This window comes from Hydra viridissima, unplaced genomic scaffold, assembly GCF_058129835.1.
Source record: "Hydra viridissima isolate aposymbiotic clone 2 unplaced genomic scaffold, HvirCarnegie_v1 scaffold_2, whole genome shotgun sequence".
Classification (NCBI taxonomy): domain Eukaryota; kingdom Metazoa; phylum Cnidaria; class Hydrozoa; order Anthoathecata; family Hydridae; genus Hydra; species Hydra viridissima.
Genome location: NW_028324301.1, coordinates 22116790 through 22132460, shown reverse-complemented (window position 1 = coordinate 22132460; position 15671 = coordinate 22116790). Strand labels below are relative to the sequence as shown.

The 15671-nt window shown below is 28.1% G+C and overlaps 2 protein-coding genes and 1 long non-coding RNA gene across 6 annotated transcripts; 2 read left to right on the top strand and 1 right to left on the bottom strand.

Moving 5' to 3' along the window:
* The first annotated feature begins 721 nt into the window (after window positions 1–721).
* LOC145188282 (nucleoside diphosphate kinase 5-like) lies at window positions 722–4559 on the top strand. 3 transcript variants are annotated; one of them, XM_090079367.1, is made up of 6 exons: window positions 722–833; window positions 1386–1483; window positions 1615–1722; window positions 1799–1899; window positions 1991–2109; window positions 4296–4559. In XM_090079367.1, the coding sequence occupies exons 2-6, from the start codon at window positions 1476–1478 to the stop codon at window positions 4383–4385; spliced, it is 426 nt and encodes a 141-aa protein (XP_089935493.1). In that variant the 5' UTR covers window positions 722–833; window positions 1386–1475; the 3' UTR covers window positions 4386–4559. The 3 variants fall into 3 exon arrangements, with proteins under 3 accessions (XP_089935493.1, XP_089935492.1, XP_089935491.1); XM_090079366.1 differs by having other exon boundaries at window positions 722–856; window positions 1805–1899; XM_090079365.1 differs by having other exon boundaries at window positions 722–856.
* Window positions 4560–6736: 2177 nt separating this feature from the next.
* On the top strand, window positions 6737–11569 carry LOC145196648 (uncharacterized). Its single transcript, XM_080073665.2, has 4 exons — window positions 6737–7153; window positions 10701–10897; window positions 11064–11112; window positions 11195–11569. The coding sequence occupies exons 1-4, from the start codon at window positions 6781–6783 to the stop codon at window positions 11431–11433; spliced, it is 858 nt and encodes a 285-aa protein (XP_079929791.2). The 5' UTR covers window positions 6737–6780; the 3' UTR covers window positions 11434–11569.
* Window positions 11570–12089: 520 nt separating this feature from the next.
* On the bottom strand, window positions 12090–14226 carry LOC149892464 (uncharacterized). 2 transcript variants are annotated; one of them, XR_016449962.1, is made up of 2 exons: window positions 14053–14226; window positions 12090–13945 (listed from the first exon to the last, which is right to left on the bottom strand). It is a non-coding gene; the product is annotated as an uncharacterized LOC149892464 (long non-coding RNA). The 2 variants fall into 2 exon arrangements; XR_016449963.1 differs by having other exon boundaries at window positions 12090–13930; window positions 14053–14209.
* Window positions 14227–15671: the final 1445 nt, after the last annotated feature.

The window sequence follows — 15671 nt, the reverse complement described above, 5'->3', positions numbered from 1 at the left end:
TTTACCTGTTCATGCTCACTGTCACTAATATCTCCTTTAAAGGTCTGTTTGTGCTGCTATGTAAATTATGTGAAACTTTACTTTTATTACTTTTATTTTAACAAATTTTTGATGATATCTTTATCATACTTAAATCACTGCATTTTATTAGAGAACAATTATTTGCAATAATCTGTATTTTGTAACATTCTTATTAACACGATGTACAATTTATTTTTAAAAATCTTTTGAGAATTTATAGGAATTATTTTATCATTTTTGGTTGTAATGTGCTTGAATGGAGTACTAATGATTGGTTATTTTTATTTTATAATAAGTAGTTAAAGTTTTTACACAAGAATCAAAAAACTGTTTTTTAAGGTGTGTTGTTATTAGTTTTAGGTGTTACCAGAAAACATATATATATATATATATATATATATATATATATATATATATATATATATATATATATATATATATATATATATATATATATATATATATATATATATGAAAATATATAAAGGCATTTCTTTTCACATACATCTAAAGCTTTTTGAATTTTATCTTCATATATATATATCTTTTACCTTCTATATATATATATATATATATATATATATATATATATATATATATATATATATATATATATATATATATATATATATATATATGTATATGTAGAAAACAATTATAATCTGGGTAGTTTTTAAAATCTTGTTTCTTATTATCTTATAGTTATAAATAAATGATGGAAAAAAACATTTTTATCAATATTGAACAGACTCTAGCCCTTATCAAGCCTGATGCAATTGACCATGCTGAAGAAATCGAAGAAATAATACTAAGTAATGGCTTTTCAATTTTGCAGGTTTGGTACTATACATAGCCATTAGTATGTAAAGTTTTGAAACTTTTTACATTAAACTTTCATATGAAAGAAAACCTGGTAATAAAATCAACTGCTGCAACTTTAAAACAATCCATCAATAAACTTTTAAAACACATTTTTTTTTTTTTTTTGCATATACAAATTTGTAATAAAAGTATTGTTTGGTTTTTTTTTAGTAAACTGAGTCAAAATATATATCAATATTATTCTATAAGATGCTCAAAATGTTATTGACATTTATAACTTATGCAAAGTTCAGGACTAAGTCTGCCATTACCACTTTTATAATTCAAAAAGCAAATAAAAATCATTAAATGACAAAATCTTTATAACCAATGTGTTCAAATTTGTAAGTTAAATCTGTTGTGTGTGTGTTTGTGTGTGCGCGCGTAATATTTATATATATATATATATATATATATAATATTTTTTACTTATTTTTGATTTAGACATTTAGGAATGAATTTATTTGTATAGCATAACAATGGTTTTTCAAATTTTTGTTTAGAAAAGAAGAGTTCACTTAACACCAGAACAAACAAGTGAATTTTACACAGAGCATTCTGGGAAAATATTTTTCCCAAGCCTTGTGGCCTTTATGAGCAGGTTTAATATTACATTACAGTATTATTCTTATTTTGAAAGTAAATCATAATGTTTTATTATTTTTTTTATTATTCTAAATTCTTACTGAATTATTGTTGTTGATTTTGTTGATCTTGTTGCTAATATATTAGTGGAGAAATCATTGCATTTTCACTTGCAAGAAAGAATGCAATTGAGTATTGGAGAACAATTATTGGTCCTACATATACTGCTAAAGCTAGAGATGAAGCGCCTACCAGGTTGAAAATGTTTTTTTTCTTAATTGGCATTTGTATGGTGACTATGAATTGGATTGTTAATCCATTCTTCTTGTAGCATTAGGGCAATTTATGGAACTGACAATCAAAGAAATGCAGTACATGGTAGTGATAGTTTGAAGTCAGCACTGAAAGAAATACAGTTTTTTTTCCCAAATGGTACAGTAGTAAATTTTTGGTTAGATTGTGCTAATCATTTAATAATTCCAATCATTAGTTATTAATTTTTTTTTTTGTCCTTAAACTTTAGAAATTGTAGAACCAATTTTATCTAATCAAGACGCCAAAGACTATCTAAACAAGCAAGTGAACCCAACTCTACTCAAAGGCCTTATACAGCTTTGTAAGAAAAAACCTCTTGAGCCTTTAGTAAGTAAAAACCCAGATGTAATTTTTGTTTTGTTTTGTTAATTTGTCTTCAAAATCATTCTTTGAGGCAGTCATGATCTTGATCAGCTGAACTTTCTCTAATCTAAATCCTCTTCCCTAAATTTTAACAGTTTTAAATTTTTAGTATTATCAATAACTTGGTTGATTGTCTTAAACTTGAAAAGTTAACTGCAACCAATAGGTTTTTTAAAATAAAATTAAAAAATTATGTTGATGAAAATCAAAATTCTATGGAGATGCTTTTATAAAGTAAAAAATTTGTATGGGTTTTGATGATCATGTTACTAAAACAAAGCACAGTTGAAGGGTTTAAATCTATGTAAACTTAAAGCTGATGTGGGGGGGAGCTGTTAAACTATAGCAAAAAATTGTTGAATCAGCTTTTAAATTGGTTCGTCTAATATTTCTCAAATATCAAACCATTTTCAAGTTTTTAATGTCTATGTAATAAATTAATGTTTATATAGGTACATTATTGTCTACATAGGTCTATATGATGTCTATATAGTTTATAATGTCTATATATAAAATTTTAATGTCTATATAGGAGTTTTTAGGTATTAAAAATCTAGCTTAACAGAGCAGAGGGCTAAAAAGCTGAGTTTTCAAGCTCTTAACTCAATAAATTAAACTTTTCTGTTATATTAAGTTAAGTTGATTTATATTTAGCAAAGTTGATTTTACTATAATGTTATGTTTTTTGTAAAATTTATTTTTTAAAAAACTTTCATTATTTTGCTTTTTTCTTTAGCTTTACAATGTTTTTAAGTTTTATCTTTAAGTTTGGGTTTTTTTTTCCTGTCATTTGTCCTGCATGGCTCATATGTTTAGGCTTTGGCAATGAATATTTTTTTGAAACTCTGCCTACACTAACACCTATGACATATTTATACAGCTTCCAGTACTTAAGTTGGGGATAATACTATCAATAATTTTTTATGCGTCAAATTTGAAAATAATTTTTTTCTTCTATTCCAGAAATAAAAAAGTTCTCTCTATTAAAGCAGAGCTCAATGGGTATTTTGATAATTTTACAGCAGCTTGAAAAAGTTTATTAGTGATTCTTCTTTACTGTTTTCCATCCATTCACTGGATCTGTGTTCTTAATGCATAAGATAATGTCCATCAGCTTCTGGTCAGCTAGAAATCTCATTTTACCAAAATATTAAAGCTGAAGTGTATTGGTATAAGTACTCCTCTGCCTAAATATCATGGTCTGATGAAACAAAAGTGCTTTTTCCTGATTTTTTTTATGACATGTTTTTGAGGCAATAAATTTATCATAGGATGTTACCTTGTTGTTTTTCTAAAACTGACAATTGTTTAAGATGGTTAAACAAACTCTTTGCCTCTTTACAAGATTTAAAATCCAAGCTTTTTTTTTTGTTGTGCTTTTAGCAGTCCTTTAAAAAAAAAAAAAAAAAGGTTTATTCTATAAAAATATTATTGTAGAACTGTTCATCTCATTTGGCCAGGAAACTAGGGCATAGCAGTTCTCTATTCAGAAAGCTTTTCATCTACAGAGTGATCATTGTAAAAAAATTTATTTATTTTAAGGGTTCGATTAACTACTACTGTGATATCAACGATAAGAAGTTTGAGTTAGTAAGCTTAATGATATATAACAAAATTATAATTTGCAGTAATCGTCACTCAACAGTCAAATTTCTACTTTTCTTCATCAATTGCATCAACTGCTTTGCAACAGTTTACAGTGCCTGTCATTTGCCAGAGGCTAGTTCATTGCATGGTTGCAGTACCATATTCATAACTCAAAAAATTATTTTCTGCAGTATTGAATAGAATAATACAGAAGTAAAATACGCAAGCTGTTTCCTCATTGATTTTATGTTAGTTAATGGTTGACACCAGGAATTATTACTTTTTGTATGAAATAAAACTTTATCTCTAGCGTCATTTTATTGTTTAAAATAAAAAAGTTTCCCTGACCACCAATGTTGCTAATGGTGTTACATAATCGAGAAATTTATCAGCAAATATTTTTTTAGCCTTCTTAGTGTTGCAATTAATAGTATTGCAGCCAATAGTGTCACAATAGTATTGCAGGTATTTTTAAAGTGTCATGAATTATTAAAAAGTACAGTAAAATGTCACATTTCTGTAAAACGGAAACATGAAAAATTTTCAATTTGTTTATTTTTTAGATTTGGTTATCCGATTGGTTAGCATGCAATAATCCAAACCGACCTTGTGTAGTTGAACCAACAAATCCTATCGTTCAAGAACCGATGTAATGTTTTTGCCAATCACTGAATGGCAAAATTTAGAAATAATCGATTATATCAACTTCACCTTCTTGCGTTTCATCCCAAAATAAAATCCCTACTGGTTTGATTTATTTCAGAGTTAATTGTAAGCAACTTTTTACTGTAAATAAATGAATTTTTTTTTTCTCTTTCAATAATAAACATTCTACTTGAAGTTCATTTTCGCTTTTGTAAGAAGTCATAAGGTGTTTTTAGACAAGCATTTTTACAATCAGTAAAGTATACAACAGTATTTGTTCCCTTTTCCAACTAGCATATTAACCCACTCTTAGTCCTTATCCCTGTTTCACTGTTTTACTTGATTGCTATCCTCTTTCTTAGCATCAAAAAGCAGCAATTGTACATCACAAAAATTATTCAAAAAGTATTGCTTGTCTCATTATAGGCGGTTTTAGTTTCGATTCCCCTTGTATTGTAAAGCGTATACCTCGATCGAAACTGAAAGTCTTCATTTTTTTATTTAGCTAAAGTGTTTATTTTTTTCTATCAGCGATCAAACGCAACCCACCCATGGATCATACCTTAATCCATTGTTTGCATTGTCTAGAATATTAGTTCTCTCGATTTCAAATCGGAAACGTACAAAGAGTATAAGTTTTTTCCTCGAATAAGCATTCATCTCACGTGTTCTTATGTTTATGATTTAGCCTTTGTCTTAGAATTTAAATAAAAACCAGAACAACTTTACATAGTTTACTCAGTAAGTTATCCCAGTAAATATTCTACAAGAATCGCTCGATAGTGTGGTATTAAAAAATAGGTAGCCACTTACAACTCTTATTGATAACGTCGGGTATCAATAATATAAGCCTCACTAGTGTCGTAAAATACATGTAATTGACTAAATTTACTAAATTTAATTGTTTTTGATGTCTTATTTAATTTGTTTTTGATGTTTTAAAATAAATGTATTTAAGAAAATTTAGTAAATTTAATTATTTTTGATGAATGGCTGAGTTTGTTAAAAACGTCATTTTCCATCGGTTTATTTTTTTTTACCCGTAAAATTTGTAAGTGTTATTTTGGCTGACTAATCAACTAACAAATGACTAAAGGTAAGCACTAAAATCTAAACACCGTCTACATGAATTAAAAAAAACAGGCGGTTAAAAAGTTGAGTCAAGATTTTAAAGAACGTGGAAAATATATTTTTCTAAGTCGTCATTGTAATATTCTTTCGAGAAAGTTAAATTTGTCGGTAATGACCCAAACTTGGAATTACAACTTTTTCAAAGATTTTTCATGAAAACATTAAATTCTACAAAATAGTTCAAAAGTTGTAATACAGAAGTTTGGCACAAGAAACTTAGAAATTAGCAAAGAAAATCGACAACATTAGAAGGTGCCACTTTTTTATCAATTTTTGAAGTAAATTACGGAGCAGATTATAATTTGAATTAAACAAAAATCCATGGCTTCATAGACAGTCATTAAAATTTCTGATTCCGCTTTACACACTCCTTGTATTGACGAAATTTACAAGTCTCCGACGATTCGATATTCTCGTCTAGCTGTTCTGTTCCTTTGCCCATTCCTAGAATTATATAACCCCCCCAGAAAAATGCCTAATAAGAGAAAGATAACAAAGTTGATCTCAAAAATACGCGAAAGTCTTATCTCAGAGGTTCTTATGAACTTTAACATTGAATCTTATAGTTTACAAAAGCTATTTTAGATAAACAATTTAATGCAATTTTTTACATTGCTTATATTAAGAAAGCTTTTTACTGATAAAAAAAATTTAGACTTTGGCACGAGAATTGGAATACGAAGTGTGTTCCAGTTTATGAGTTTGTTTCTTTGACGCCTTAAAGAACTGGGATTACTTAAAAGAGAAGTACACTTCAAAACACTATATATTTTCAAAACAAAACACTATATATTTTCCTACATTTTTAAGACCTTTGTGTAAAAAAATTCATATTACAGAAGAGTTTTTTTTTTAAGTCATTTAACATAAATTAATATTATTATTACTAACATTAACATAAATCACAGAGCAAGAGATTTGACTTGATATTTCCACATGGCATTTCTTAGTTTTTTCTAAATGAATAGCATTAAATTCAAGTGAATGATAACTGCGAATAATTTTGATAAGCTATACTGTTCTTGTAGCTCTAAAGTTGGAGTCAATTTTAAAGTGGCTAAACAAATTAAACTTTATTGCCTATCTAATAAAATTAGAATTTGTTGTTTTGCTTATATGTGTTTCTTTCTCAGGAAATCATGTTGGGTGATGAAGAATATTTATGAATTAAATTTCTGTTTTAAGTGAAAAGTTGTGAAGCAGATTAAGTTTAATTAAAAATTTTCTATTTACAGACAAATGCAGAAATGTAGTTTATGAAATATACATAGAATGAAAATACTTTGGTTTTTACTGAACTTATTCTGCATAACATTTGTATCAATGAAATCTGATTGGTCTATTGCAACTCAAGGGCAATGCCAATTTACAATTAACAATGGATTTTCAATAATTTTTACGGTACATCCTGCATTATTTATACACAAAGAAAAAACCCGTGATCTGGCAAGTTGCAGAATGGTATGCTGTAGTCATGATACATGCAATGGATATGTCTGGGATATCTTTGATTTGGCAGAGAACTGCAAACTATTGAAGTGTTCCAGTGAAGGACAAGATTGTAAAAATGCTCTGACTATCACTAATATTGTGGGATCTGGGCAAGTTGGATTTGTTACTGGATACAATGAGATTTCTCCAGCAGGTACCCATTAAATCACTTTTACTGTCAATTACTTATTTTGCCTAGAAATGAGTTTTATGTGTAAATTATTTGCTCGAGATGTTAATGAAGGCCTTCCTGATCTTGGTGGGTATTATGGGTAGAAAATCTTATTTATTTTCCCTTAAACACCTTTGTAAGATATTTTCAGTTTCTTTGCAATTTCTCTAATAGAATAATGTTCTTTTGTAAGGTGATTATTGCACTTCTGTTTGCAATCCTTATCTTTTTTGACTTTTTTATTTTTCTAAAAATCTGTACCATTATATGTTAAATCATTTTAAAGTTTACTTTAAAGCTACTTTAGTCACTTTTTAAAAAAAAGACTAAAGTAGCAGGTAGAATGTTGATATATATATATATATATATATATATATATATATATATATATATATATATATATATATATATATATATATATATATATATATATATATATATATGTTGATATTTATCTGATACTTTCTTCTTCTTTTTTTTTTCTTAAAAAAATCAAAAAAATTGTTTAGATCAGCGGTTCCTAGACTGTTTTGTTCAACTCAGAGAATATTCTGTTTAAAAAAACATTTTTTAGTTTAACTTTAAAACAGTTGATGAAATTTATGAGCTTGCTTCTTGCACACAAGGTCTTCAATGTCTGGCTCATTTATAGATAGTGTGGTGCAACTATCTGACTCCATATGTAGTCTGTTTTGATGTTCAGTTTTTTATGATACTATTTTGGCCAAAAAAAATAGCCAAAAATTGATTTTTATACTTTTTTAAAAAATTAACAATTTTACCAATTTTCATTCTCCCTTTAAAATGTCAAATTCCCCTCTGGGAGTGCGTGGGAAATTTTCCCCTGTTTAGTTAAGATAGTTAAAAAAAAGACAAAAAATGAAAACTTGATACCAAAAATTAGTACTAATGTGCATTAAACATGATTTGTTATATGGTACAATAATGACCATTCATCTTAATGTTATGACTATTTGTCTTATTATTATATAACTCTTATTTTTAACACTTATTGCAAATTTGTATAAAAAAAAGTTATATATATTCTGTGATTTATTCAAGTTGATTTAAGGCAATAGTTATTTTGTTGCAACTTAAGCACTTTCTGAAATTTTTTTAAATTTTTATATTAAGTTAAATAAGTGTTATATAGTAATAAGACAAATAGTTATAATATTAAGGTATGTTATGGCTGTGTTGAAAACCTCATGATATTGATTTAAAAAGAGGCTATTAGATTTGCAGTAGCCAGGATATGAGGAGAATCAAAAAATTCATTCAGGTGATTGTTATTTTTGTAGTATTGATGTGACTGGACAAACCTCCATAAATAATATTTATCTATCCTTCAGCTGTTTAGCTAGTCTGGACTTCCTGTTCCCACAAAAAGTCCAGACTAGCTAAACAGCTTAATGCATAAGTTAGTTGAGAAATTATTAAAAAATAAATTTTCTTTCAATTAAATATTTTGACAAAAAAAGTTATAAACGTAAAAGGTAGCTGTTTCACTGAAGCATTAAAGTGGTAGAGAAATACAAGAGGTGGTGGAATGTCACCATGATAGATAATTACTGCTGGTTATTTCACTGAGAACAGCAAAAGGCTTCACATCAGAGAAAAAGCTGCATAAGAAGCTTAATTAACAAAAGAAAAAAGAAATACAAGAAATAAATGTTTTAAATATGTATAGAAGTGGTATATGTCAAGTTAAGTTTGATAAAATCTCTAATAAAACAAAATTACAGTATTAGCTTAGATATTTTAGTTTTTCATATAGTCTGTGTAGTTTTTATACAGTCTATGTAGTTTTTTATATTTTTTTTATGTAGTTTTTTTTGCAACAAATCAATGATAACAATATTCTTTTCAAACAAAAACCTCTTTTTACAATTTTTTCCCTTTTTACATACCAGACAACATCCCTCAAAAATGTCATAAAAACCAACACATATTTACAATTGTTTTTGTAATAACTATCAAAATGATTAATTCTATACTGTCATTTAATGTTCTAGCAATTTTTGCAACAGATAAACAGTCCATTTGCCCTTTTTTAAAATAGAGTTAAGGTCATTATAAGAGATCTGCAGATTAAAGAAAAAAACTAATGCCAGGTTTCAGCACACAAAAATGTATAAGATTCTGGTACATTATTTTTGAAATGTTTTCACAGTGTATTTTTGTTGGCCTGTGTTATATATTAAGCTGAAAACTTGTGATTTTTGCATCAGCTCATGTTTTCCTGTTTAAAGTTATAAAAAAAAAGTTCAAAATGGGTTATGAATGGATTAAATTTGTTGATAAAGTACCAAATATCAAAGTTTATAGCATTAGTAATATTTTCTTTTTTTTAACTTTAAGAATTTTTTAATGGAAAAAAAAAAATTCAAAATTTGAGCATGCTGTGTGAGATTTTATCTTTATAATGACATCTAAAATAGATAATTAAATTGCAAGCAAGGAAATGCTTAAATTACATTGGTATGAGGGGAGTTGTTAGCAAGCTTGAATTTTGTAAGTATAAACAATCAAAGTTCTCATTTAGTGTTTAATATATCTGTAAAAATAATTATATTTCTTGTTAATTTTTTGGATCTTTTTTCTAATTTTAATATTAATGATGATGTAAAGAATGTCATAAATTATTTTTAAAATTTTTGAATTTTCAAGCAAGTTATTATGAAAGGTTATTGTCTAAAATAAAAAAATTTTGCTTTTCTTTATTTTAGATAATTTCATACTAAATCAACTAAAATAAAGTAAATCTTGGCATCCATTTTATAACTTTGCAAATCTTTTAAGCTCATGGAGCCATTGTATGTATGCATGTATGTATGTATGTATGTATGTATGTATGTATGTATGTATGTATGTATGTATGTATGTATGTATGTATGTATGTATGTCTAAAATGCTAACTTTATAAGAAAGAAAAAAAAACTAATTATTAAATAAAAAATTGAGGTTTAAAAAGATTATTTGTATATTTCAAAGCTTTACAATGCAAATGACTTAGAAAGAACATTTGTAGGTTTCATACATTTACAAACCAACATGCTTTAATACAATTAAGTTTTTATAAAGGTTTAATACATTTAATAATAAAAATGCAATTTTTTGCTTATGTGCTTAAGTTTGCTGACTGTAAAATTACTAAAAATTCTTAATAATATCTTAATATTCATTGTGTTTTAGTAATATTCTTTTATGCCCTATTATTATTTGCCACTTTGTATTAGTAATATTCTTATATGCCCAATTATTACTGATTTAGTTAAATTACTAACATGAATTACTGATATACTGATGCATTTATCTGAGATGTAAAATTATTTCTATGAATTACAATATTTCCATGCTGATACTTATTGCTAACAAAAATTCGACTGATAATTTTTGTGACCCCCTCATTTTTACTGTCATAATTTAAAAACAGCCAGGCTTTTGAAAAAGTTGTTATACAATTACGGAAAAAAAAAGCACTTGATTTTTTTTTTTTTTTTAAATCTTGTTCAATAATCTATTTCAGTGAAAACCACTTCAACCACCCCTATAAAAATGAAGTTATCTACTTTACAAAAAACAAGCAAACCCTACTTTGATCAACATGTACCTAAAGAAAAAGGTCTGCCAATCAATTTTAAAAAAGCAGCAGTTGCGGTTGGTGCTGCTCCCAAAATCTCGAACTGGTTATTGCAAAAGTTTAGCGCTCTTGATGGCAACACGGTGAGTGATGCATTATTTACAGAATGCGAAACTTATTTCATCAAACATCAATTAAATCTTTTATAAATACTGATATTTTTTTTTTTTTTTTTAATTAGTAAGTTTTGCTTTTCCTATTTAGTGTTTATCTAAATTTGAAAAAAACTTTTTGTATGTTTTGTGATAGACTGACGAATCATCAGCGACAATAAACAAAAAACTAAATGTAAACGAAGGTTTGTTACTAAAGAAATTATATTTTTGTTTTTTTTTTACTATCAGAATTGCATGATGTTTAAATTTAACGATTTCTTTTAGAAAAGGATGCTCCAACTTTAAGTAACAAGACGGTTATTAAGCAAACTTTGACTGTTTTGAAAAAGCGGAGAGCTAGCAGTCATACTGATAGCGTTTCTTTGGTTACGGCGACATTCATTGGTATTGGGTTCCTAATTGCTATAATAATTATGGTGGGTCAAAGATGGATCGAAGGTTTAAGAGATTTACAAAAACGTGATTACAGCAGACTTTCCTATTTACTGAATGGCAATGACTAAATTTGAACATCAAGTTTTTTTTTTTATTTAATTCCTGCAATATCAGTTTTTTTTTTGAGAAAATTTGAAAAGACTTAAAGGATTTGCACAAATTCTTTATCTTCGACGCTTTTCTGATACATTTTTTTAAATTGAATATTTATTTTTTAGATTAATCGTTGCATTTATTTACATATTTATTGCTATATACAAAAAAGATGCAGTCAAATACTTACCCAAAATTAATTTTTAGTTATAATAATTTTGACCTTAATGGTCCTTTTATTTCAAGCCTTATAAGGCTTTGTCTTAAAAAAGAGGACACTTATTTTGTTGCCTACAGACCTTATTTTAGGGAAAATGAAAGACGTACGCCCCTTAACTTGTTGTTAATATATTTGAAGAATTTTTTTTTTCAAAAAAATGAAATAAATTATAGTTTAATAGCTAGAATCTGATTTTTTCTTCACGGAGGATATTTGATCTATCTCTCTCAAAAGAATGAGAAAGTGAAAGACGTGCGATGCGCCTTTCTAGAGTATTTATATCGAAGTGCCATGGTTAAGCTACATTGGCAGCATCTCCTTCAAAACTAACGAATAATACTTCAATATCTGTAATCAAACTGCTTTACTTTGCTTACTTTCTTTCTTTTTTTTTTTTTTTTTTTTTTTCAGAAGTAGCAGTGAATTACCTATCCTTCTGTTCTAATTGTAATTCAGGTAATTCAGAACAACGATTGTAAAAAGATCTTTTCTATTAGATTCCATTAGATGCTGTTGTGGTGTTAGGCCTACTGGTTGTGTCTGGACATTTAATTGCGCATCGAGAATGTGGTTGACACCAGAGTAATCTTTGCTGCTGGTTGTAAGCTCCTTTGAGCTGATAGAGTTCCACTGCTGCTGGACTAAATGAGTGGAAAGAAACTTTTCCTGAGAAGTAAGCTGTACCGGTACTATTTGACTCGGTTGTGCAAAATTTTTTAATAGAAGAATATCCCTTGAACTAAATCAAAATCCACATGAGGCAAAGCTAATTATTGCTATTGTCATAGTTGCACCCTTGGTGTACGCAATATGGAATGGATTTGCCACTTGATATGAGTTGACAGAACATTCTGGATTTAGTCGCAGCCATTTTTCGACTTTCTGGTCGTAGTAATTTTCTAGAGGGTTGAAAAAAGATCTGTCTAGCGGCTGTAACTTGTGAGCTGTGTGAGGTGGGAGAGAAAGCATAATGAGATTGTCTTTGGCGAACTTTATGGCATCTAGGTTTTTTGTAAGCATCTAATATCAGCTGCACCTTTTTTTCTTTAGAGAGCTTTACAAAATTAACCAACTGTTCCAATCATTCGACAAAAAGATCTGAATTTTTCCAGTCAGAGCCAAAACAAGTTACAATGTTGGTTTCTGGCGTACCATCTCCAAGATCATTTAGTAGCCTTTGGGGTTTGATATAATCATGGTTGGAACATACTGAGTTCCACTAGTATTAAAACAGCACATAACTGTTGTATTTACCCTTCCCTACTCGCAACTGAGCAGACTTTCTAGGAACCTCTAGGACCGGATCTTCAATTCGTATCCAAATCGTCGATTTCCTGGTCAACATTTGGCGGAAGCACAGTGTTCCTGCTAAGCTTTTTAAAGCCAATTGAAAACTGATTTTGATTGTGAATATGTCTCTTTAAAGTCACTTTAGGAATGGTATATGCTGCTGCACATTTATCTCTAAGTTGCCATTTTTAAAAAGTATCAATAGCATGCTGAACATCTTCATTACTCCAGCAGCATCCGATGAAAAATTAATAATTGTTACGACACAAGACTTTATTGTCTACAGACAACTGTGGTGAACAAAGTGAACAAAGCCTATAAACATTATTCTATTTTCATGCTACTACTAATTTACAATCTACATGCTTAGACTTCTGTAATTATTTTTAAGTAGGCTGCTTAATTTAATAACTTAGGTTACTAAGTAAGTACTAAATCAAGTCACCATTTATTTATTTTAGGTCTTAGAGTTTTAGTATTGCATCTACAACAGCCAACTAGATCCTCCTTCACACAAAAAGTTAGCGCTTCCCAATATAGAGTGTTTCTTGCGTTTCCTATTTTGGAAACAATTTAACTAAAGCAGCTGGTCCATAATAGGAAAACCGCATGGGGCATAAAATTTTGCAAATAAAATCTATCTACTACATTACAATTGAACACGCTTGTATTTTCGTGAAAATAAATCTCTTGATTTAATTTTTCTTAATCATAGAAAAATCTAAATAGGTTTTTTGTTGAACTACAAACAAAAATGTGAAAGTGTTTTTTTAGATTAAAAATAACCAAAATAGAACCAAACTTACTTCTCCGAAGAACGGACGTTGACCGCAATTGCGATGTTTGCTTCAACGAAAGTCATTTTTTAATATTGAGTTCGCAAATTTATAAAAAAGAATTCGTAATTCTTTGTTTTAATGGTGGTCCATAAAAGAGAACTGTTCATAATGGGCGAATCTCTCCTAAAATTTAAAATTCTACACAAAAATATATAAAACATAAACACCATCGCATGAAAAGTCTTGAAAATAATTTTTTGTCAAATAGATAAAAACGACTATTGATATAAAAAAATTATTCCTACTTTTAGTTTGTATTTATCTGACGGCAATTACACTATCAGTTTTTGGATTTTTGTAAGGGTGTTATATTCCAGTATTATTCGGAAGTCAGAATTTATACTCGTATAGTTAAACGGTAACTTTATATTCTGAATTTTACGATCACTACTTTCGATTTTTCTCTACTCGAATCGTTTGTTATTTCTTAAAAAGATTCAAAAGACGGATTATGCGGTCTCAGTAACCTATATTTACAAATAAACTGATGTTTTGCTTAAAATAATTATGCTAAAAAGGTCAGTTGCGTTTAAATTGCTCGAAAAACTGTTTACGTTTTTTTTCGCGAAAAAATTTAAAAACTTGCAATCGTGTTGAAGTTTAAAAAAGTCAATAAATCCGAGGTTTTCACATAAACAAATTAGGCGCTACTGCAGTTTCTCCCCCCCCCCCCCCCTTTTTTATTTTTGATTATGATAGAGAATTTTATGCTGATTCAGAAAAATATAAAAACATGGACCTGAAAATCAACGGAAAGTGCTCTATTTCGAAGTCAAAGTTGAAAAAAATCCCACTAAAAACCCTAATATTCGCCATTTTTTTTCAAAACGCTTTCATTTTTAACGAAAGTTAATTACCGTTACATTGCGCAATAAAAAGACCTGGTTTCCATCAGCCTTCGCATTACTATTTTAAAGTGTTATAACGAAAGTGTAATAAACGAAAAGAAATTAATGGAAGATTTCAAATAAAAGTTGAACGTAGAGTGTGGGAATGTAGACAAACTGATGAATAATTATTATTGTATTGTACGCTGGTTTTTTTTATTAAAAAAAACGGTTTAAAGATGACATTTTCTAAATTTTACATGTGATAAAACAACTATGAACTAAGTTTCAAAAGTTCTTCTTTTAGGAAACAAAACTGCTGAATTCTTTTTTAAAATTCATTACAAAAGTACATTACTTGCAATATAGTTTATTCTCTAATAAATCAAAAAACGGCTATTTTCATTGCCACGAAAATTGCGCGAGATAAACATACTTTAACAACTTTTTTTAATGTAAAAACCATGCTATAAATGTATTGCTTTTGTCAGCTAAAAAATCATTAACTTAATATTCTCAAAATGGCGAATATTAGGGTTTTTAGTGGGATTTTTTTCAACTTTGACTTCGAAATAGAGCACTTTCCGTTGATTTTCAGGTCCATGTTTTTATATTTTTCTGAATCAGCATAAAATTCTCTATCATAATCAAAAATAAAAAAAAGGGGGGGGGGGGGGAGAAACTGCAGTAGCGCCACAAATTATAATAGTAGTTATTAATATTGTTATTATTATTACTATTATATCATCATCATCATCATCATCATCATCATCATCATCATCATCATCATCATCATCATCATCATCATCATCATCATCATCATTGGTATTTTTAGTATTATTATTGTTGTTGTTGTTGTTGTTATTATTGCTATATATTTTTATACATTTTATTATATATATTATGGTTATACATACATACATACATACATACATACATACATACATACATACATACATACATACATACATACATACATACATACATACATACATACATACATACATACATACATACATACATACATACATACATAC

Bases quoted from the DNA above. Each gene is read 5' to 3' on its own strand.
- LOC145196648 (XM_080073665.2), top strand. From the start codon at position 6,781: ATGAAAATACTTTGGTTTTTACTGAACTTATTCTGCATAACATTTGTA. The intron at 10,898-11,063 runs GTGAGTGATGCA...GTTTTGTGATAG, and splicing joins GCGCTCTTGATGGCAACACG to ACTGACGAATCATCAGCGAC. The intron at 11,113-11,194 runs GTTTGTTACTAA...GATTTCTTTTAG, and splicing joins AAAACTAAATGTAAACGAAG to AAAAGGATGCTCCAACTTTA.
- LOC145188282 (XM_090079365.1), top strand. From the start codon at position 734: ATGATGGAAAAAAACATTTTTATCAATATTGAACAGACTCTAGCCCTT. The intron at 1,484-1,614 runs GTTTAATATTAC...CTAATATATTAG, and splicing joins CTTGTGGCCTTTATGAGCAG to TGGAGAAATCATTGCATTTT. The intron at 1,900-1,990 runs GTACAGTAGTAA...CTTAAACTTTAG, and splicing joins ACAGTTTTTTTTCCCAAATG to AAATTGTAGAACCAATTTTA.